General features: G+C 42.1%; 1 protein-coding gene across 5 annotated transcripts in view; it reads right to left on the bottom strand.

Annotated features, from left to right (window-relative positions):
- Nucleotides 1-12,080, bottom strand: part of TRAPPC9 (trafficking protein particle complex subunit 9) — a 529,308-nt gene extending 517,228 nt beyond the window's left edge. For 4 of the 5 annotated variants that reach the window (XM_059815893.1, XM_059815896.1, XM_059815897.1 and 1 more), the window contains exons 1-2: nucleotides 11,497-12,080; nucleotides 242-387 (exon numbers count right to left, since the gene is read on the bottom strand). In XM_059815893.1, coding sequence (XP_059671876.1) covers nucleotides 242-387; nucleotides 11,497-12,080 — 730 coding nt within the window. Of the gene's footprint in view, nucleotides 1-241; nucleotides 388-7,217; nucleotides 7,239-11,496 lie in introns of all 5 variants that reach the window. The other variant, XM_059815895.1, reaches the window with a different exon arrangement.
- Nucleotides 12,081-22,564: the final 10,484 nt, after the last annotated feature.

Raw genomic sequence — 22,564 nt, 5'->3', positions numbered from 1 at the left:
TTTTTTAAGTACATGCTTTACTACAATCATACATTTTATGTTGCAGGTTTTCTTAAACATATTTCTTTCTCATATCTTATGAACTAATTTTTATTTCGACTTAATTCTTAGTCACACCTGATATTCAGATTTTGGTCACCAAAATAATTTTCATAATACAGAAGAAAAGTTATAGAAGATAGTTTGATTTACTTTGTTTTAGGAACTAATTATTTGATTCACTATCATCAATGAATCCTACCTCCAAGCCACAGAAAGTCATTCACAGACCGCAGAAGTTCCACCGCCATGTGATAATGCACCAAGGAATCTTGTAACATGCCAGCTTGTAAACACAGGTCACCAACATGTTTCCGCATCCGGCCTTGGCAACGCTTCTTATAGTGTCTGCAAAATAAAAGGTACCATTTACAGTTATTTACAGGAAACACTTATTTGAAGTAATAAACACCTAAAGTCAATTTTCTTTCCTCCTTAACAGTAGGTCAACATTTACTCTCTTTCTCTGAGGAAACATCCAGTATAAATTCTAATCAGCATAATATGCAAAAGTAAAAGAACCAACAATTTGAGGATATATTGAAAAAAAGCAATGCATCACATATTTTGGCTACATAGCATTTATGCAGATAGAGTCACAAAGTTACAAGACTGAACTTCAGAGCACTCTAATAGCCTTGTCACAAATGAAATAAACCAGAATCATAGAATTGCCCAGGTTGGAAAGGACCTCAAAAGATCATCTGGTCCAACCTTTCATGGGAAAGGGAGCATAAATGAGATTATCTAGCACCCTGTCCAGTCACATCTTGAAAACCTCCAAAGCAAGGTTCTCAATGGGTATTTGGCTGCCTTTCCATAGCTGGTGTGCTTCTTTTTTGCTTTTGAGTACACCCAAAAGCTCATTGTTAAGCCAGGGTGATCTCTTGTTCTGCCTTCTTCCTTTCCCTCAGTAGGGAATGGACTGTTCTTGCTCTTTCAGAAGGTTGTTCTTGAATAACTCCCAGTACTCACAAGCTCCTTTGCCCTCCATGGATACTTCCCATGGAATCCCTTGCAGCTGGGCTCTAAAGCTGGCTCTTCTGAAAGCCAGGGTCATCGTCCTGCTACTGGTCTTCAGTGTGCTCAGCAGGATCTTAAACTCCATAACGTTGTCGCTGTATCCAAGGCTACCATCGGTACTTACACTGTCAAGGAAGTCTTCTTGGTTTGTGAGCAGTAAATCTAGCACTGCACTGCTTCTAATTGGCAGGTCCAGTATCTATTGCAGGAAGCAGTCCTCAATGCACTCCAGGAAACTTATGGACAACTTGTGCACCGCTGTGTTGCTTTCCCAACAAACGTCCATGTAATTGAAGTCACCCATGAGGAGCAGGTTCTGTTGGCCCGAGACTTCCTTAAGCAGCCCAAGTAAGGTTTCGTCAGCCTTGTCATCCTGATTGGGAGGTTGGTAACAGATACCTGACATAAGACGTCCCTTGGTAATGATCCCTCTAATCTTGATCCAAAGGCATTTGATGGAACTTCATGGTCTCCATAGCTCAGCTCCATACATTCAAATTTCTCTTTCACATGAAGTGCAACTCTACTCCTTCTTCCCTTCCTATCTTTCTGAAAGAGCTTGTAGCCAACCACTGTGGTCTTCCAGTTATGTGAGTATTCCCACCATGTTTCTGTGGTTCCTATGACATCATAGCTCTCAGACTGGGCACAGAGCTCCAGTTCTTGCATTCTGTTGGCCAGACTACTTGCACTGGTAGACATGCACTCGAGGTGGCTGAACTTAGGGTTCTTGCCTTTGGAGCAGGTTGGGGAGCATTCCTAACTATTCTCGTAAGTGCATTCATCTACCCTGTTTCTTATGAATATACAGGTGTCACAGTTTTGGACACTACCACACCAAGTTCATTAGTTTAAAGCACGATTCATGAAGGCTACCAAAGATTCTCCTGCCTCTTCTAGGTAGGTGGGCCCTATCTCTCCCCAATAAGCTGTATTCATTGAAAATCTACCCATGATCATTGAAACCAAAACCCTGGTAACAACACCACCCACAAAGCCAGGTACTGATCTGCATGATGCGTCAACTTCTGCTTGCACCCCTATCTCTGACTGTAAAGACAGAGAAGAAAAAACTTGGGCACCTGTCCCTTTCACTTGTGCTCTGAAGTCTTGCTTGATCTTGCCCAGGTTTTGCTTTACCGTGTCATTGGTGTCCACATGGAACAGAAGTAGGCGATAGTAGTCTGTGCATTTAACTAGCTGTGGCAGTCATGTCTTTGTGACATCCCAGATCTTGGCTGCTGGCAAGCAGCAACCTCCCTTGACTCTATACCAGGCTGGTAGATAGTTGCCTCGGTGCCTCTCAACACTCACGCATTACTAGTGCTCGCCATGTCCTTTTGCAGCTTTTACTATGTGCTGCTGCTGTGGCTTCTCCCTGTGGATTTTGCTCACGGGTTTTGTCCACTGCCAAGGCTTCATATCTGTTGCTGGTTGGTACATAAAAGGAAGGGGAGTGAAGTGATAGCCTGTCCTACGGGTCTTCAGAGACCTTGGCACCTCCTTCTCCAAGGTGCTGTCAGTTTGCTGTTGAAGCCCTTTCTCCGGTAGTCTCTGGAGGTCAGTGCCACGGGGCCCCAGTACTTCTTGCAAAGTCTCAAATAATACCCTACTTCTTGTTCATCCTCCCTAATACAGCATAACCTACTAACTTCCTCCTGCAGCTCCTCCACCCGCTGCCTGAGTGCACCCCCAGAGCACACCTTGCACAGGCGGAGCTTCCACCCTCCTCCACCCATGGTCGCGAAACAGGTACGCTTTTCTTTTAAAGGGATGATTAGTGAAAGACCACTATCACTTCAGGGAAGAACTGACAGGGTCTCTCTTGCTACTCCTTTTTTTACATATTACAATAAATGGTGAATTTCTTTCCTTTCCCAAACAAAATTAATAGCCAAGGCCAAAGAAGTCCTATTGAAAACATTAAACAGACACTTTGGTACAACTGAAAAGGCAACTTGGGCACAAATCCATGCGATAAAAGGCACTAACCTTACTATTTAGGTTTTTTTTACTAAGTTGCAGCTAAAGAAATGTGACAAATGCAAAGTAAGACACACTGGACTTTCAAAGCGCCTCGTGATTTAAGCCATAGTTCAGAAAAATGCTGCTCTCCTGAGTCCATCAGCAATTATCCTGTTCTCCCTCCTGCAAAAGTATTTCCTAGCAAGAACGTCCTTGCTCTACCTTATAAAATTGTTTTCTTAGAGAAAAATTAAATGTCAACTTAGATATTTTATTCATTTATCTACATTACTCCAATAGTATATCCTTATGTTCTAACAGCATCTACTAAGTACATAAATATATAGAAGGGCACACAATTTCACTGTCCAAACTTCACACCAAGGGAAAAAAAATAAATCTTTTTTCTTTGGATGGTTTAAACTCAAATAAAATTGACCTGAGAATGAAATTTTAATTAAAAGAATTGCTGTAGATGTCATTCTTTGTTGTATATGTGAAGTATCTCCAAAGAATCTGCTTAAAAGGGGTTTCCACAAATACAAAGAACCATCTCGGGTTGACTGTCATAGTTCTACTTTTTTAGCTTCTAGTAGATGTAGTGATGTTTTTTCAATTAAACTAAGTCCAACAGAATATCTTTAAAAAAATTACCTAGCATATCTGAACCTAACAACTTAAAAAAAACCAAACCCAAAACAAAAACCCAGCATGGTAACATCCATTCTCCAGATGCTGAACTCTTATACCCTAGAGCAAGACTTGAATATAAGAATACCATTATTATGGAATGAAATGGGGTTGGGGGTGGTGGGGTTTTTTTCCAGCAAAGAACTTTCCAGAGGACCCTAGAGCTGAATTAAAGTGCGACTGAAATAATCGCTCGTAACACATCTGAACAGACTGTCTTCATGGAGTCTGTAATGTGGGAAAAAAAAAAGTAAAAGGGGGACAGAATGTATGAAGTATGAGGGTAGGAATAAGCATATTAATTTATTTCCTTTAGATTTTAAGGCAGAAAGGCTAGGAGAAACGGTAATAATAAAAACAGTTACATGTTACTAGTTTGTTTGCTTTTGAAGTTCTTGGTTTGGGTTTTTTTTACACCAAAGAAGCATCAAGTCCAAAGGATAATCACTGCCTTCAGCCACCAAATAGTGTCTTATTCCTTGTAGTTGGTTCAAAAAAACAATAGTTCATCAAGGAGGTGAAGAGAAGTTAACTGATTTATATGGATGGAGGACCGTAATTTAAAAAGAGAAGATATATGGAAGCACGTACAATATCCTTATAAAAATTAAATAGAAAAGCAATCACAACCAGTGTTATTGTTTACAAGAAAAAGTGGGAATTATAAAAGGAGACTAGAAGCGTGTCTCCTATTGCTCCTCTCCATCTAAAAAGTTACAAATAACTCCTCTATAAATGTTCCCACTTTTCTGATCTATCACTTTTCTGATCACATCATATTCACAATTGATGTGAAGATGACACTAAATGAAGCTAAATACAAGACTGTTTATCTTTATCTTTCAGATACGTCAAGAAATTGCAATATTTCTTATCTTTTATGTTTCAACAAGCATGTACTTTACAGATCTTCAAGAAAAAAAATGCAAGAAAAATCAAAGTGAAAACTAAAGCTGCTCTGCAAAACCTATGGAAGGGCACCAAATCTTACCAAGATTTCAATCTTTGCTTTGGGTTATAGAGAAATACCTCCATCAAAAGTTACTTTGTAATCTTCTAAACAATTTATAATCATCTATACAATACTGATTCAAATCAGGTTTTACTAATCTCTGCATTCCAAAATGAAATTAAGATTATAAGTGTTCTATTGCTTTTAACTTTTTTTTTTTTTTTTTTTTTTTTACACAAAATAAATAGTGGAATTGGAGACTCACTGTTTCTGTACATTGCTATAATTCCTTTCAAAGATGCTAACACTTCAAATTTCCTCTCTTTACTCTTTCAAGTAATCTCTATGTTCATGGACAAATGACATTTCTTATTCTCTCACAACTGTAGTTTTTAAGTGGTTTTCCAGATTGCATACAATTAAGTTGATAAATATGAGTCATACAACAAAAGGAAAAGAGATGGTGCCAGACTCCTAAATCAGAACCTAATACCAGAATCGTTTCAATCATACTGCCTCACCAACAGCTCTCACTAACCAATACCTAATTTTGCTGCAGATTTATGCATATGTCAGTATATGCAAAGTTTTAATGTATTTTTTCACTTAGACATCAATAAACATCGCTCATACAAAACACTTCTCTTTTAGAAACTCTCCTTATTTATAAACAAACAGATAATTTATTCCTGGTGATGAAGAAATTTATTATTAATTATTCAAAGCCTGAATTCATTCCATTTACTTTTAGGCTTTTAAATGTGGTGCCACGACAGGATCTGTCTACTACGGCCCCTGCAAGCCTTCACCATCCTCCTGGAAAACATTTGCTCACTAATTATAGAGTAAGTTTGCACCATACAAATGTATAAACTGTGTCTTAATTTAGCACTCACAATTAAGTACAATGAATTCAGGCTCCCCCCCCCCCCCCCAATTACTGCAAGTATGTCCAAAAAGACAAAAGACAAATATTTCACTGAAATAAAACCCACCATCCACAGACAGCAAAACTTAATTTACTTCGTATTTGGGAAGCCTATTTTGAAAAAAATCTAATATCTACAATATCAGGTCATTAAGAGCATGTCTAAGTGACTGATGGTTTCTTCAATGCATACTGGGGTGCAAATTTAATGAAGAAAATCATACATGCATATATATATATATCAGCATAAAGTTATGATTATTCATTTTAATACCTAGCTAGTTTTTACCTGAAGAATCTGGCCACAAAGCTGAAAGTGAGAAGTTTATAGATATCTTCTTTCTAATTTATTTTTTATACACTGTTTAATTATTTTTGGCTCTCTACTGCCTAATCCTATTCTATTTGATGACAGGAAGTCCACGTAAATTAATTGCTACTTTTTCTAGGATAAGATGACAACCTTCTTCTAGGTCAGCTCCTTGTAGTACCCTACTGCTAAATGCTGTTTCTATTTCTTTTTTCTCTAGAAGATCATTTAAGACATTAAGTTTCAAAGACACACCCAAGTCTCACCCAAAGACACACCACAAACCACTTCCGGAGTGCGATGCACTCAGAAATATCCTCAAGGAAGGCAATGCCACATAACGCAGGACCACAGGTGGACCACTCCATAGTGTCAGTCATCCAAACTCCTCTTCAGAAGGTCCTCTCCCCATGTACACATACAGTAGACTACAAAACTAGTTTAAAATCTTATTCTCTTAAGTTAGTTGTGTTAATTTGGTACCTAACACACTCTTCATGTTCTCTTCAGAATAATAACCACAATCATTACCATCAGTGACCACTGCTACTACTTCAAACTGCAGGGCAATAAAACTCTTCTAGCAACCAAAAAGCACTACTGGACCCCATTTCCATTTCTACCTCATTTGCCATAGAGAAAACATGCTTTACCCCTTCATCCCCAACTCTTTTCTAGGATCCCAGGATAATTTTATGGAAAATCCAGAGCAACAATATTACATTTCAAGACAGAATTTATTTTCACTACAAACCATCCAGCAACAGGTTTGAAGGAATTTCTGGATCCTCAAAATTTCAAAGTGGCTAAATTTAAAAACAAGAAACATGCAAAAGGAATTTGCAAAAGTATTCATGCAAAGTGCTTCAACAAAAATTTCCATCAAATTCCGCTAATTCCAATTGGCATGCAGAACTATGGATATCACCAATCATAACATTATCCAGACTTAAAATACACAGCTACAGCATTTGATAGACTGCCAGAACTTTTGAATTTGGAAACCAAACACAGGCAGCAACAGCTTCATGGCTTTGGAGTTTAAAAAATAAAGCAAATCCCAGAGGCCAGCAGCCGCCTAAGCAAATTATGTGTGTCCTACAAAAAAATTCAGCATTGCTACCAAATATAATTGCCAAACGCGCCAAAAGTGGTCAACCACAGTAGTAAGGCTCCAGGCAGCAATTATTTTTGTGTGTACTGAAAAATAAATATAAAAAGCAACACTAAAATATGCAATGAAGGCGGAGTGGAAAGGCAGTACATGGAAGAAAGCTAACTATTTTTAAATATACGCAATCACAGCCTACCTTTTTAGACCCAACAACAAACTCACAGGGCAGTATGAGAGAAGAAGGAAAAAAAAAGAAAGGAACAAAACAAAAATTAGAAAGACAGAGAACAGAAAGAAAATTAACAGCCACATACACATACTGAGATATCATAAACTTTGATAAATCAGTGAACAAATCCCATCTACGATACTATGTAGAGAAAGACACGTCTATAAATAGAGCCCTACTTTCTCATCACTCAATAGTGTTAAATGGATGCCTTACCAGTTATTAAAAAAGAAAGAGTCTAAGACACAAACTGATGTAAACAACATTAAAACAAGCTTATCCAAGTAGATTTATAATCATACATGAGTATGGTTTTTTTTTTTTAGGTGAAAACAGAAAACAGAAAAATTAAACAAATGGGATTTCTGGTATTTCTGGCAGGTATGTTTCCTATTTTCAAGTTTGTAGGACCTTTGTACCATCATGAGAACATGTATTTCCATTCTTTTCAGTCTACCAGTCTCTACAAATAACTATCAAGTGCAACTGATTTCAGAAACTTTTTCAATTATCCTCAGCAGCCCTGTGACCACATAAATATTTTACCTAATCTACAGATGAAGAAAAAGAAAGAAAAATTAACAGATTTGCCAATATCACCTATTGGCTCAGCGCTCTAAGAATTAAACAAAGGTCAGACTCCCAGTGCTACAGCTTCTATTTAACAGGACAATCTTTCTTCAAAACTTCTTAGGACTTTATCCCACTATTTTTGACACATAAAGTTTCCTACCAGCCAAAAAAATTCTTCTGCACAAATAATAAGAGTGGGTTTGTGTATATTGTCATCTCAGTACGAGTTCTGGGAACGTTGTCTCTTCTGCTCGCTACACAAGCAACTTGCAAAAGACAAAGATTAGCTCCACTTTTTCCAAGAATTATCTTATTTGAAATGCAGCATAATAATCTATCCTCCTAATTTATAAACTCTGCATCTTGAAAAAGAAGCCAATCATGTTGCAATTATTATGCAACCAAATTAACGCTAGTCTTACTAACTGGGTGAGAGAGAAGATCAGTTCTAGTATCTAGTCCTGATCATAAGTATTAATCTTAATATTTTACAATACATTGCTTGGAGAAAAGTCTCTTAAGATACAAAAAAAGTTCAGTAGTTTTAATTAGTCTTCAAATCATTTGACCATAATTACTATGTCCCATGTAACTTCTTAACACATTTCCACTCAATATATCAACCCAGTTGATTAGGTCAAGGTTACAACTGCACTCTACATCTAATGAGACCTTTGCTACACACTGTGAAATTTAACTGCAATTTTCGAAGTTACAGGGAAAGACATGCTTATTTAGCCTAAACAGACATCTGCAACTACAGCAGCAAAGACATATACTCTCTGCTATAAGCACAGAGAGTGTCTTCTCTTCCATCTATTTAACATAGAATATTTGTGCTTTTTAACCGGTCAGTCACACACTGACTGGGAGATCAGTATACATTATATACATAAAATATAAAAAAAAGGGACGGAGGGTATATAAAAAAAAGGTAAGGGGACATTCTTTGCCTTTAACCCTTTAGAAATTTCCACCTAGTCTAGAAAAAGCTGCTTCATTTGCCTCACTATCTCAATAACAACATCTTTTTTTTTATTTCATTCTTTAAACTCATTATGCTGATAGACTCAAAACCAACAAAGTAACGGAAGTCATTCTACCAGACATTCTCATATGCACTCCATGCATTCAGACAACCTTTACCCCTCTCTGAACAGAATTATATACAAGACAGCATCTTGCAAAACCAGAAACTGGACTCAGCTGAAGAAGGTCCTTTATAGCCCTGTATCTCCCTGTTATGACTTAATGCAATGCCTTCCCCTTAATTAGGTAACCTGTCACCGCAAAAGAGAACACACTACAATAAAAACCTTTTATTGCAACCCAAGTCCTAACATGCAATATACTACCATTTCACATCTAAAGACTTAGGCTTGAAAGTGTAGGTTAGTTTAATAAACTGATCTTAGTACAACCACATTTCGTGGTCCTGAATTTGAATTTCTGCTACATAGACCACAGAAGCAGAGATGCACGTGCTACTTGAAAGGTGCCTGTGCAGGGAATCTCAGGTACACTATGCACGTGTACTTCTAACTCAGTCAAGGTCAACACCTTTTTTGAATACAACTGATCTTTACCTGGGATTATGTAAATTTAAAAATACAAAAAAAAGTCCAGGCATTTAGCATATTTCCTTACTCAGCCACACAAAATACTAAACTGAATAAAGATCTTTTAATTCATCTTGCTTATGCTATTTATGTATAAATCCTAAGTTTTAAAACAATCAGAAATACTAACTCTACAGCAAAATAAAGCTGAAAAACTTGCTTACTATTCAACAGAAAGAGGAAAGATTAGAATATTTAACACCTTTTCTTTGAGCAGTTAAGTGCCACAAACATTTAAAGTATATCCATTGATCCAGACTTACTGAAAAACTATTTGGTATTCAAACCACCCAGCAAGGCTGGATGCATCTCTGAACCAGTGATTAACTCTGTATAAACCTGTACGTTTACAGAACCAGGGTCATAACACCTTCCGTTTTGCAAAGCATTCAAGCATCACACTAAATCTGTTTCAATGCTTCAGTGCAACAGCAGAAAATACCTTCTTGGATATGTGTGGACAAACACACTACCTGTTATTTGAGCTCCCCACCAGTTCAGAACTTCACAGGAAATACTTAGCCACTAGCTACAACACAGCCACTGCCCATAAATAAGTAATTTATGTAAGGAACTGACTTTCAAAGCACAATTTGGAAAACATGCAATTTAGAAGACACAATTGAACAGCATAATTAATTCTGATTTTGAGATTCTAGGCCAAAACCCATAGTTTTCTTAGCTAATTGGAATAGGAAATCTTGGTGATTACATTCAACTAAAATTCATTCAAATTAAAGCCGAGATTCTAAAAGGGCTCATCTAGTCTACAAAACTTTACCACCCATGCAGAGTACAGAAAACAAAAATGTCATAAGTTATACTGCTAATGAAAGTAGAATAGTGTGGGGATTAACCACAACACTGAAAGAGTAGCTCGAGTAGGGAACAACATTGGATAAGCAAGTCAGCAAGTTCAACTTGCTCTGTTCACCAGCAAAGAGGAGCAGCAGCAGGGGAGAAAGGTACTGTTGGTCCTTCAAGCAACCAGAGATAATTTAATGGAGGGCTTCAAACTAATTAGAAACTTAGAATACTTTCTTCCAGTATATCACATTCTTATATAGAGATTCTAAGACTAGGACTAATTATGCAGGTAGAGCTGATTAACATGACCAGAAGGCTTCGCAACCCTGCCTGGACAGCTCTGAGCTTTGACACGCAATAACTGCTGCTGGCAGCCCTAGCAGTACAAGCCAGATGTGAAAGATACTATTCCGATGCATACTATGTATTTTGATAGGGCTTCCACATCTCTGTCTTTTCCAAGACAAAAAGGAAGACGGTTGCTTCTGTCCTTTGGATTTGACTGCGAACAGTGGAGTCAAACAGATTTTGCACCTGCCTGTAGCTAGCAAGCCAGAATTACTAATCCCTAATGCGAGAACTACGTAACACTCAAATCTGAGAGCTGAGCATGCAAATTATTAGGAAGGAAAGATGTGATTAAAAAAAAAAAAAAAACAAACCTCTAACATACACAAAACCAAAGAGAACAGTTGTGAGAAGAATGGTAGCAAAACAAGACAGCTCAAGAATATCAAACAATTAAAGAAAACCAAAAGACAGGGAAAGATACTGGACTTAGCCACCAAAATAAATGATCGCTGTTTCATAGGATGAAAAGGTAGACAGAAGCTTAGGGAAACAACCCACAGTAAGTAGGATTAGTCAAATACTACTCAACATAATATAGAATTATTTTTCATCTATGTTAATTGAATTTATTAATGCTGCATATCTATAAAAAATTTGAAGCTTTCCAGCTAAAAGTCTCTTTACAACAGCATCTGTCAAACCTTTCTTCTGACTTCTTCCTACTATTTGATTAGCCTCACAAATTAAATACATTATATATAAACTCAAAACATCAAATATGGTCAGACTACAAATTAAATTCTCTTAAATTACAGCAGACATGCACAGTAAGATTGGGGCACAACCTTTGTTGTAACAAAGTATGCTTTGTCCTTTCTAATAGGCTCATTCTAAAGGCCAGCAATTGCCACATACGTTTTTACAAAAGGTGAGAGCTGACAAAAATAGCTGCTTACCTACTATCGGTGTCCAGACCTACAAAATCCTTCTTCTCAAAAGGAACACAGAGGAGCGGGATCTTGTCTCCAGACTTATCAGTGGCTCTGTCAAGCCGCTTGGACTCCAACACTATGAAGAGGGATTCGATAAAATCTTCTATTCTCTTCTCCACAGTTTCACATTCATCATAACTGGGATAAAATGCCACATCTGTGCGGGGCTGTTCCGCAATCTCTCCTTGAAGCCCAAAGACAAACAACCGGGAATCATAGAGAGTAGAACCATACATTTCCTTTTGAAGATGGAATTTTTCAAAAGTCTGAGGCCAGTCCTTTGCAGAAGAACAGTCCGTAATAGTTATCAGCCCCACAACTTTCCGGTGTGTCTGAAAATCCCCCCATTCATTGTTCTCTGGGGGATAATGGTGCCTATAACGAATATACAACACACGCTGAGAGTCACGCACGTTAACTTGACTCACTGCTGAAATTCGCTTATAGATCCTGAAAAAGCTCTCTTCGGGTACAATGCCAATCGGCTGAACAACAACCAGGAGAGTCTGATGATCCTCAGCGCACTGTACGTAGTCAGGAACACTCATTTTGCATCAACTGCAGGCTAGTAAAAGAAAAACATATATTATTTTTAACATTCAGAAGTACACAACATCGTTGCTGAATCAAACCAGGACGTTGATGCTGAACACTTCTGTATCTCGTATATACTCCTTTCATTGTTTTACTAGATCTTCAATAATGCAGCCTACTGGTAAAGTCACACAGTGCACAAGGAGTGTTCTTAGTCACGTATGAGTATGGCCACAAACAAAAATCCGTAAATAAGTTTTTTCCAACCGAATCAGTTTCCCATTCACCGTGCACCTACAGAAGCCAACCTAACACATGCGGCAGCCGAGAGTCTCTCCCTACCACAGCCACAGATTAAATGCTTGCTAAAGCACCACCTCAGAAGAGACGTCCTTTGAGACTCAGGCTCTCCAGTCTGTCTCCACAACACACCTTGGGGAAATACAGAAAATTGTGCGAGGTGGGATGGGCGGGGACACCAAATCGGAATGACCAAACTTTACACAGTCCTCGGTGCTCGCGCGTGGCCAGGCAGAGGAAAATCAGGTCCGGAACACTTATTTTTGGGAAAAAGTGAAGTTGACATTTTCTCAAACCACATGCAGGTTCATCAGAAGGCCCAGGCAATGTTTTCTGCTTTTATATTTAAGTATTTAGAATTCCTTCTCTCCTGAGCTATCTAAAATTGATTACTGTACCACAGCGGTGTTTTAACCGCAGACACACGTAGCCAAACCCTCACATCTCCTCCGAGACCTCCCGGACCACGCAGACCCCTTGGTGGATCTCGGCTCCAGAGCACCCTCTAAAACGTACATACCACAACCGCGCCCCCCCCCCCCAAAAAAAAAAAAAATAAATAAAACCACCAAGAAGAACCAAACCCCCAAAAACCCCCGCAGCACAGCTTTAGACTGACACTATCGGTTTTACCAAACGGAACGAAGAAAAAGAGTTTGGAGCCCGGCAGCACAGGTGGCCGAGAAGCGGCTGTTTGATGGGGAGGGGCTCCCCGTAACGACTGGCAGGGCGAAGACCCGCCGAGGTAAATCCCCTCTCCCCCTCCGCTGCCCACCGCCTGCCAGAAGCGCAGCCCCGCGGGCAGCGGAGCACCGCCCCGCCCCCGCTCCCGCCTCAGCGGGAGGCCGCGTCCCGCCGCAGCGGGCGGGCAGGACGGGATGGACGGAGGGAGAGAGGGTGTGAGGGTTTCGCGCCGCCCGGCCGCTCTGCCCCGCTCCGCTTCCCTCTCCCCGGGCAGGTCCCCAGGCTGGGCGCGGCCAAGTTTCGGAGGGGAAAAGAACTGAACGTTACCACAAGAGACAAGCCCGAAGGAGGCGCGGGGGCAGATACCCGCGCCCTGTGAGGAAGGGGGCTGAGGGGCAGCGTGAGGGGAGGGGAGGCCCAGGGGAGCCGCTGTGGGGGCAGCGCCTCACGGGAAGGGCGGGGGGTGCGGCCGCCTCAGGGCCGGCGTGGGCTCCTGAGGGGGGGTAAGGGGGGGGGGGGGGCACTCACAGCCGGGACAGGAACCGCCCCCGCCTCCTCCTGCCGCCGGACGCGCGGGGCGGGCAGGGGCGGGGCGGGGCGCGGCGGAACTGACGGCAATAGGCGCTCGCAGCCCCGCCCGCCGAGGGAGGGTGGCGCATGCGCAAAGGGGTCGGGGGGGGGGGGGGGCGTGTTGGCGGGCTCGCTGTGCGGGTGGGCGCTGCAGTCCCTCAGCCGGGCGCTGCCCGCGGTGCCGCTCCCGGCCGTTCCCCAGGGGGAATTTCCGAATCCTGAAATCGGTCCTTGGTGTCTTGTAGCTTAAAAGGCAAAAATCCTGAAGGCTGCGGGAAGCATGAGCCTTGTGTGAGCGTTAGGGTGCTTTTCGAGTGGAGGGTATGGGAACCTCATGAAGTCCGGCGAGGCCAAGTGTAATGTCCTGCACCTGCTTTGGGCAACCCCCAGTATCAATGCGGGCTGGGGGACAAGCGGATTGAGAGCAGCCCTGCCGAGGACTTGGGGATGCTGCTGGATTAAGGGTTGGACGTCAGCCGGCAATGTGCCTTCACAGCCCGGAAAGCCAACTGCACCCTGGGCTGCACCAAAGAAAGTCTGGAAGTGGTGGAGAACCTGTCCTGGGCATAGCTGGGAGGTCTGCAACTGCAGTCTTGTGAGGAGCGGCGGAGGGAGCTGGGGTTGTTCAGTCTGGAGAAGAGGAGGCTGAGGGGAGACCTATCAATCTCTACAACTACCTGAAAGGGGGTTGCAGAGAGGTGGGTGTTGGTCTCTTCTCCCAAATGACGAGTGACAGGACAAGAGCAAATGGCCTCAAGTTGCGCCAGGGGAGGTTCAGGCTGGATATTAGGAAAAATGTCTTTCCAGAGAGAGTGGTGAAGCACTGGAAGAGGCTGCCCAGGGAGGTGGTGGAGTCACCATCACTGGAGGTGTTCAGAAAACATGTAGATGTGGCATTGTGGGACATGGTTTAGTGGGCATGGTGGTGTTGGGTTAATGGTTGGACTTGATGGTCTTACAGGTCTTTTCCAACCTTAAGGATTCTGTGAAAAGAAGTGTGGCCAGCAGGTCGAGGGAGGCGATTCTGCCCCTCTAGTGAGACACACACCCCCCCACGGAGTACTGCATCCAGTTCTGGAGTCCCCAGTACAGGAAAGACACTGACCTGTGCAATGGTGCAGAGGCACACCAATTTAAATGTCATGGAGGCTCACAAAATCAAATTAGGCAGGTGATAAACTCAGAAATAAACTTTATTTAAACCAAAATTGTTCAGCAGAAGACTAACTAGAAATGAGGCTTATCAAAATCGTTCAACGCTCCAAGAACATCAGCAAACCACAGGCTGAGGTGACGTACGAGGAACTGGTACCGCACAGCCGGCTTTGGAAATGAGGATTCAGAAGGTGCCCCGTCCCTCACCCGTAAGACGAGGGCTCTCGACCTCGAGGAGGTTCCCTGGGCAGCGTCCCGACCCACGGGGAGAGTCCCCAGCCGCAGACCCCTGCTCCAAGGAGGACTGACTCCCTTTGCCCTCCGGCGGGGCTCCATTTATACCCTGGACGAATCTGAGCTGTGGTCACGTATGGTCAGCGGTCTAGAAGCTTCTCTCGACCGAGGCGTTTCATTGGCTGAGGGCCTTGTCTGTCGACCGAAGGGCCCTGCCTTTCCCGCCCCTCAACCGAGGTGTACAGGTGACGGTCGGCACCGTAAGGGTGCGGAAAGTCAGGACGCAGTGGACTTAATGCCCTGGGTCTCTTGTCAGTATGGTGCAGAGGAGGCCACGAAAATGGTCAGGGGGCTGGAACAGCTCTGCTGTGAAGAAAGGCTGAGAGAGTTGGGGTTGTTCAGCCTGGAGAAGAGAAGGCTCTGGAGAGACCTTATTGTGGCCTTTCAGTACTTAAAGGGGGCTTATAAGAAAGACAGAGACTTTTTACCAGGGCCTCTAGTGACAGGACAAGGGTAAATGGTTTTAAACTGAAAGAGGGTAGGTTTAGATCGGACATAAGGAAGAAAGGAGGGTAGTGAGACACTGGAACATGTTGCACAGAGAAGCTGTGGATGCCTCATCCCTGACAGTGTTCAAGGTCAGGTTGGACGGGGCTTTGAGCAAACTGATCTGGTGAAAGATGTCCCTGCCCATGGCAGGGGGTTGGACTAGATGACCTTTAAAGGTCCCTTCCAACCCAAACCATTCTATGATTCTATGGCATCCTAGTTACAGCAGCAGTTCTCAGTAAGAATGACATCCCTTATCTCAGTATTTGCCAAATACCTTTGAAATAGCTGTTGAAATCAGGCAGTATTTAAATGAAAAACCAACAACATTTTATTCCACTAAACTACAAACTTAGGAAACTGGTTCTTAGGTTTGGTGAGGAAAACAAAGCCTTAGCACACTTCATTACAGCAGCTCTCTAAGACAGATTCTCACAGTATCCTTTGGTTTTCAGGCAAGAGTTGACAGGACATATCTGCAACTTCTCAGCTCTGGGCCCCAAATAACATCCTTCCAGCACTGTTTTCCAAACAGCAATCTCTTGAGTGGTGCCAAGCCTCCCCATATTCGCCTCTCTTCCCATTTAAGATCCCACTAGATAGGACTGCACTCTTAGGCTTTTTCTGTAATCCAAAATCTTGCTCATCAATTGAACTATGATACTAAATTATGAGACTTCTATTCGCAAGACAGTTTGATAAAGCATTTGCTGTTGACAGCAGGAAATTCTTCACGGAAGCAGCACAAAGAACATTGCCATCTCATTTATCAACAGACAGCTCGTGTAAGTGGTGCAAATGTATCCCTTCCCAAAAAGAAACTGGGAAACATGAGTTACATTACCTCTGAGTTTAGAAAGTACAAGTCTTTAGATTTTATAAATCATAAATTTTAGAAGTAGCTATACAAACATTTTTGTGATATTAAAAAATACAGTTAATTACCAGCTGTAGATAAATACTGTAATTTACTTACATTATTGGTGATGTGGCTCCCTCAGAGGTCACTATTATGGAGACCTTGTTACAAGCATATTGCTGGGGAAAGATTACAGAGCCTGGGAGGGGTTGCTCAGATCACAAGCCTCCCTCCAACACACAAATATTAAATACAAATGTAGGCAGATGAATGATCTTTACCCATTTTTGAAGAATAATTACTTTAATAACGTGGCACCACATTTCTCAATGACAGGTCAGAAATCTTAGTGAAAAAAACGGAGACACACTATTTTAAAGAGAGACACCTGAGAGTTAGGTGTCTGTCTTTAAAATGCACATTTATTAGCTTTACAGATGTGTGTGAAAACACAAGAGACATACTGCAGACTTACTTCTTTGCACATTGCTGATCTGCCAGCTATGGGGAGTGTTGGAAGTCAACATTCAGCAACCAGATTCTTCTTCTATAATTTTACGTTATGTTATAGATACACACATATATATGCTTTTTATATATATATATCTCCCTGCTTACAAAGCACTGGGAATAATCATCTTTGACAACCTTTTCCTCATTGCAGTAGGTTTTTTATATTCCACAATAACACAGGAGAGCAGACACATGTTCCTGGTTGCCACCAACTCTTCCAACATGCTACTATTTCTCGCCATAGAAGAGATCTACCTGCTGCCACTCCATTCCCCATGGAGCTGCATGGCCCAAGTATTTTACCCATTTATCAAGACAGATCATCAAGCAAACCATCTTTTTGTTGTCTGAATGTCAAGGGAAAGGAAAGCTCTATGATCTGTTCTTGCAAACCCGCCCCTGCCACCTTGGCTATTCAGCCAAAGCAAGGGAAGCAAAAACTCCTCTCGGCCTCAGTTTGCAAATCCTCTGGCATGGGAGCATTCCCAGCCTGTCTGTCTCTGTTTTTCAGGTGCAAATGCTTGTTGGAGTAGAAAGGGTCATGTCATGACTTAAATGTAGTGGCACTCCAACAAGGTGGCTTCAATAGCATTCCCAGTTATTTGAAGATCATGGACAAGCAGTTGCGTTCATAGATTTATTCCTTAAACTGTTGTCAACTGGTTGATGAATTCATGAATTCAAAGATGATACAGACTAAACTGCAAGTTTCAAATAGAGCAGCTCTGTGGCTTTCAGTAAGAATACAAAGCTAGGAAGCTGCACACCCCTTTCAGGAGGAAGAAAGGTATGTTCAAACTTGGCCAAATTTAGGATGGAGGGGACAGAGGGTGACAGATTTAAGTCAAGAAAATAACTGTTTTTCTGTCACGGGATTTTGCCAGGAGCGTAACTAAGGAGACTTCTCACAGAGAAATGATTGCTACATTTATTTCTACATTATCGTTGTGAGTACTAACTGGGTCACAAATGCTGACACTGCATTTGTTTGTGATATTGGTGATACTAAAACACCTTGAAGATTTGGTCTCCTGAACACAGCCAATGCTCAGCATTATTCATGAATCTACCCCATAGCTTAGGCTGGAGAGGGTTTTAGAAAAAAATTTTTACATACTTTATCTCAGTAGTCTATTTTTTTTTCACTTCTTCCCTACGAGACAAAAAAGTAATGACAATATATGGCTTGCATTAATTAAGATAGTTATGACTAAATGTACATTGGAGTATCTAATATTTTATCATCTCTAGAAGATAATTTAGATTGTGGCTCTGTAAAGACTGTGATCTAGAGCTTTCTCATTGCCATTAAACTACTCAGTCTCCTGAGATTCTCCAGGATAGGGCTATGTAATATTCTGAATAATTCTAAGTGGTAGCGCAGCTCTGAAGAGAAGTTGCCTCAATGTGTATCTGTCAAAAATGGAAACGGGAGATTAGAGATGGTATTGTTTGCCTAAAAGCTTGGCTTCCGTTAATTTGGTTTTGCTTTTGAAAATCTTCATCGCTCCAGCTATTCTAATGGAGGAACTCCTACACTGCGAGCCTTACCTGAGGCTTCCAAATGTTTAGGTATCTTAAGGTGACCATTGTCAATTCAGTCATTTGCCATTTGCATTTGTGCATTAACATATAATTTACCAACTACTCATATTTAGCTCCTATTTTTAATGCCACAGCCTTCTTATCCCTAGCAAATAACATTTCAGAATAGGGGTTTTTTTTGCCTTGTGCAAGAAAATGTTTCTGCTTCATCATAAACTTGTCTGTTTTCAGTTTATAAGTGCTGGTTTTGTATTGCTATACTTCAAATTCAGAGCACGCCAATAGAGAAGTTCATTTCTTCTGTGATAGTATGCACCTTGTGCTAAACACCTCTTTCTTTTAATATAACCTTACCTTTATTACTATTTCTGCCAACTACTTATCCTCACATTGTGTTTATGCTTTGCCAGACAGACTGCAGCTCCCTCCCTTGTTTGCTGACACAGGCAGATTTTTCCTTAGCCCAGCATTTATCGGCTGTTCTTTACACAATAATGGTGAATTTCAATTTTTTTTTTTTTTGTGATTGCACACGATAAATAAATCTCTAATTAGTCTATTAAATTCTTAAATGTGCATGGATCAGTTTTAAAATGTCACTCAGCAACATAGGGGCCAATCTTTTTAGCCATGCTTTATTTTTGCGTAAAGAAAATGTATTCTTCAGGGTGGTTTTGGCTTTGCCAAGAAATTTAGAGCCTTCAGTGGAAGATCTGCATTGCAGCTAGAATTGCCTCATGCTCCTTTTATAATATAATTGCTTTTTCTCCAATAGTACTCTAACTTCTCTTAGTAACTTTCGGGAATTCTGCAGGCAGTTTCTGTAGATTCTCTTCCATGGGGAATTCTGATTATATAAGGTTTATCATGGATCTTTCTTCTAATACCACACAATGAAGGCCTGATACAGAGAAGTACTTTTCAATGATTTAACACTCTCTTCTGCTTTCAGGTAGCCCATTAGTACATGTGAATAAGTTGTCCCCATTTGAGCAGATTATTTATTGGAGCAGCAGGTTTTACTTCTGCCATTGCTGTATCTCCACTCAATACAGGATAGTAGAAGTAAAATCAGTGAATTGGGGAGTCACATTAGTACATTACTTCAGTTAGGTTCTGCTTCAGATTCAGCCCATGAATAAATCTGTTCCGGTGTCGTTCAGATTCAGAGCACTAAGCGTTCATACCAGTAACGTGGCATTTATGCACACTGCCTCACATATAACCAATTAAAAGGGTGGTGACTGCAGGGTGAGACTGCAGCTAGGAAAAGTCTTTAACACCATCCTCCTTTTCTCCTGCTGGAGCTTGCACAGTACCTATACTGCTAACAGAGTGCCAGAGTTTCTCTTGAGTGCCCTAAATACGAAACAGAGGTTGAGAAGTTTCCAGAAGCCATGGCACTGCACTGAGAGTACAAATTGCAGTGGGGAAGAGAGAGTCAGGGGAAAGAATCTAATCTTTCTTTTTTTTCCTGGGAAATTTTTGCATGTGCATACACCACCCAGACACATATATTTACACAATAAAGTAAAGAAATGAGATTGCTGTGGGTAAGCTCACCAGTGGCAGTAACAAGAAACAAATCTTCACAACGGGACAAGAATAGCATATCTGGGCTCTCCTTTATTAGACCTAATTTAGTTAGAAAGCCCAAAAGGCACAAAAGTACCTGCACTGACCAGTTTCTTACTCAGGTCTGCAAAGCACAAAGGGGCTCCTCTAGCACAGACTGGTGAGTCAAGTGAGAGTAGAAAAGGAGATACTGAAATGTGATGTTGCTCTGCAGTTTGTAATTAGTACAAACAGTCCCTATACTGAACAGGGCATATTAGTTTTTGGGCAAACTGTTGTTTTGAATTTACCAGAGGAGAGATGTATTTTACCTGTGTTCCCAGTCAGGTTTAACAAAGAATTCCTAATAACAATACCAATTCAGTTCTGATTCAAGAGGAATAATTCTAGTATGAACTGCTCTACAGGTTGGTTGGTTTATTTTAATTAGGAACAGGTTCAATTCCATTACTAGTATGATGCGAATTTTGCAACTTCAAAATATAGTAAAAAATATTTAATTATTAAACAACAGTAATATTGCAGTATCGTGGTATTCTCAGAGTGTGTGCACACCCACCTTATGCTATACAGCTATATCGTGATTTTGTCTCCCACAAACTAAAGCTGTGTCACCAGCACGGAAAGATGCCTTAAGTTTGCTGGGCTCCTGCTCCTATTCTCTATCAGTTGAAAGCTGTCATCTGCCCAGCATGGTTCTAAAAAAAAAAAGAGTTGTCCCACATATGGCCTTTCAGGAAGCACTGCACAGGAAGAGAGGAAATGTCTGATAATGAGATAGGACCTGGAGGAGAAGAGTGAGTGAGTCCTGGTTTGCCCACACCACCTTAAACTGCATTGTCCACAGCTAAGTAAAATGACTACAGGCAGATCCCTAGATCCTAAATCCGTATCCAAATAGCTCAATACCCTCAGAAATCCTGGTAGTTTGATGCGGGATTATATGTATGTTGAAATCATTGAAAACCCAAGTAGTATTTGTAAGAAATTCACTGTCATAGTAATGTCAACTGTTTCCACAAGATGTCACAAGACGATAAGGATCAAGGAAGAAACTGAGCCTGCTCCTATCCATACAGCATCACAGGACATTATGCCTCACTTCAGATATACAGAATGGCCTCACAGAAGTTGTAACCTCAAGGGAATTATGCAGTCTAAGGGCTGTAGATTATCTGTAACAGCTAACTGTAAAAGATGTCTCCAAACACAGTGATGTTGGAACTGATGCCAACGAACACATCCATGCACTATCCTTGCACTAAGGTGCTTACAACTGCTTAAGGTGCTATCTTTTATTAAGAAATCAGTATCATCTGGAAGAAAGCTTTGTCCTTACGTACTGGGCAAATGCTAAACGAGCTAGTAATATGCAGTTAACAAGCTCCCTGTATTTTCCACTTAATATGAGTCTTTAGTGGTACATCCCTTTCTGCTCTAAATTCTATGCAAACTATTACTGTGTACTACGGAAAAGCTCCCATTCTTCCCTCTCACACCAAGTAGCGACGAAATCCATGGCCTTAGCAGACCTCCTACCAATACAAACGATCAGGCATATCGTTTGTAAAGCATATTGGCAACTTTTTCGTTAAGCCATTAATGAAAGGCAAACTACGCGTCGTCATTTCTGGAAGTGCTAACTCGCTTTCAGCAGCTTTTAACCGAAGAGGCACAAACGAACTTGTGTAGCCAACACCATCAGTGGCAAAACCCCCGTTGCCTTCAGCAGGCCTAGGCTGACGCCTGTCACCCGTAAGCACGTTACAGGTTACCTACACAGTAGACACACAGGTGAAATACTCTGTGTGTGTGAGGGATGTGTTAATAAGACGCAGCACCATGACCACTTAATAGTTTACCTGCGCCCTCCACACCTCAACACACCTCCGACAAGCATCAGGGTTAGCAGAGAGCATCCCCTTTTGCTGTGCTACAGCAGCAAAAGAGGTATTTAGCAGCCTATAATTACAGTTGGAGTTAACAATTTTGTAGCCACTGGCCTGTAATTGGAATATACATAGGACGAGCCTATTTGCCACTAAAAACAAGTTCCCAAAACTCAGGCGCTGGCCTGGGGTTAAGGCCCCCGTCGAGCGGCTGAGCAAGGGAAGCCCTGAGGCCCCTCCCGCCTGCGCTGGGGCCGGCACCGGCCTGCGGAAGCCCGCCCAGCGCCCTCACCCGCGGGGCCGGAGCGGGGCCGGAGCGGGGCCTCCGCGCCCCCGAGGGAGCGGGCAGCCAGGCGCGCCCGGCGCCTCAGCGCGCCCCGGTGCACCCTGGGACCCGCGCTCCCCCGCCGCGAAGGGGGGCGAGGTGCACGGCGGGACTTGCAGTCCTCCCGCCGCTCGGCGGACGGGCGGGGAGCGCGCGGCTCCACGGCACTTGTAGTCCCGCCGTCGCGGGCCGCCGGCAGCGCGCGGGGTCCCCCTGGCGGCCGGGGACTACAGCTCCCAGCGGGCCGTGCCGCGGCGGCCGCCCATTTCTCGCCGGGTCGGGGGCGGGGGGGGGGGAAAG

Source organism: Gavia stellata, chromosome 3 (assembly GCF_030936135.1).
Source record: "Gavia stellata isolate bGavSte3 chromosome 3, bGavSte3.hap2, whole genome shotgun sequence".
Lineage (NCBI taxonomy): Eukaryota > Metazoa > Chordata > Aves > Gaviiformes > Gaviidae > Gavia > Gavia stellata.
This window is presented reverse-complemented; position numbering and strand designations above follow the sequence as displayed.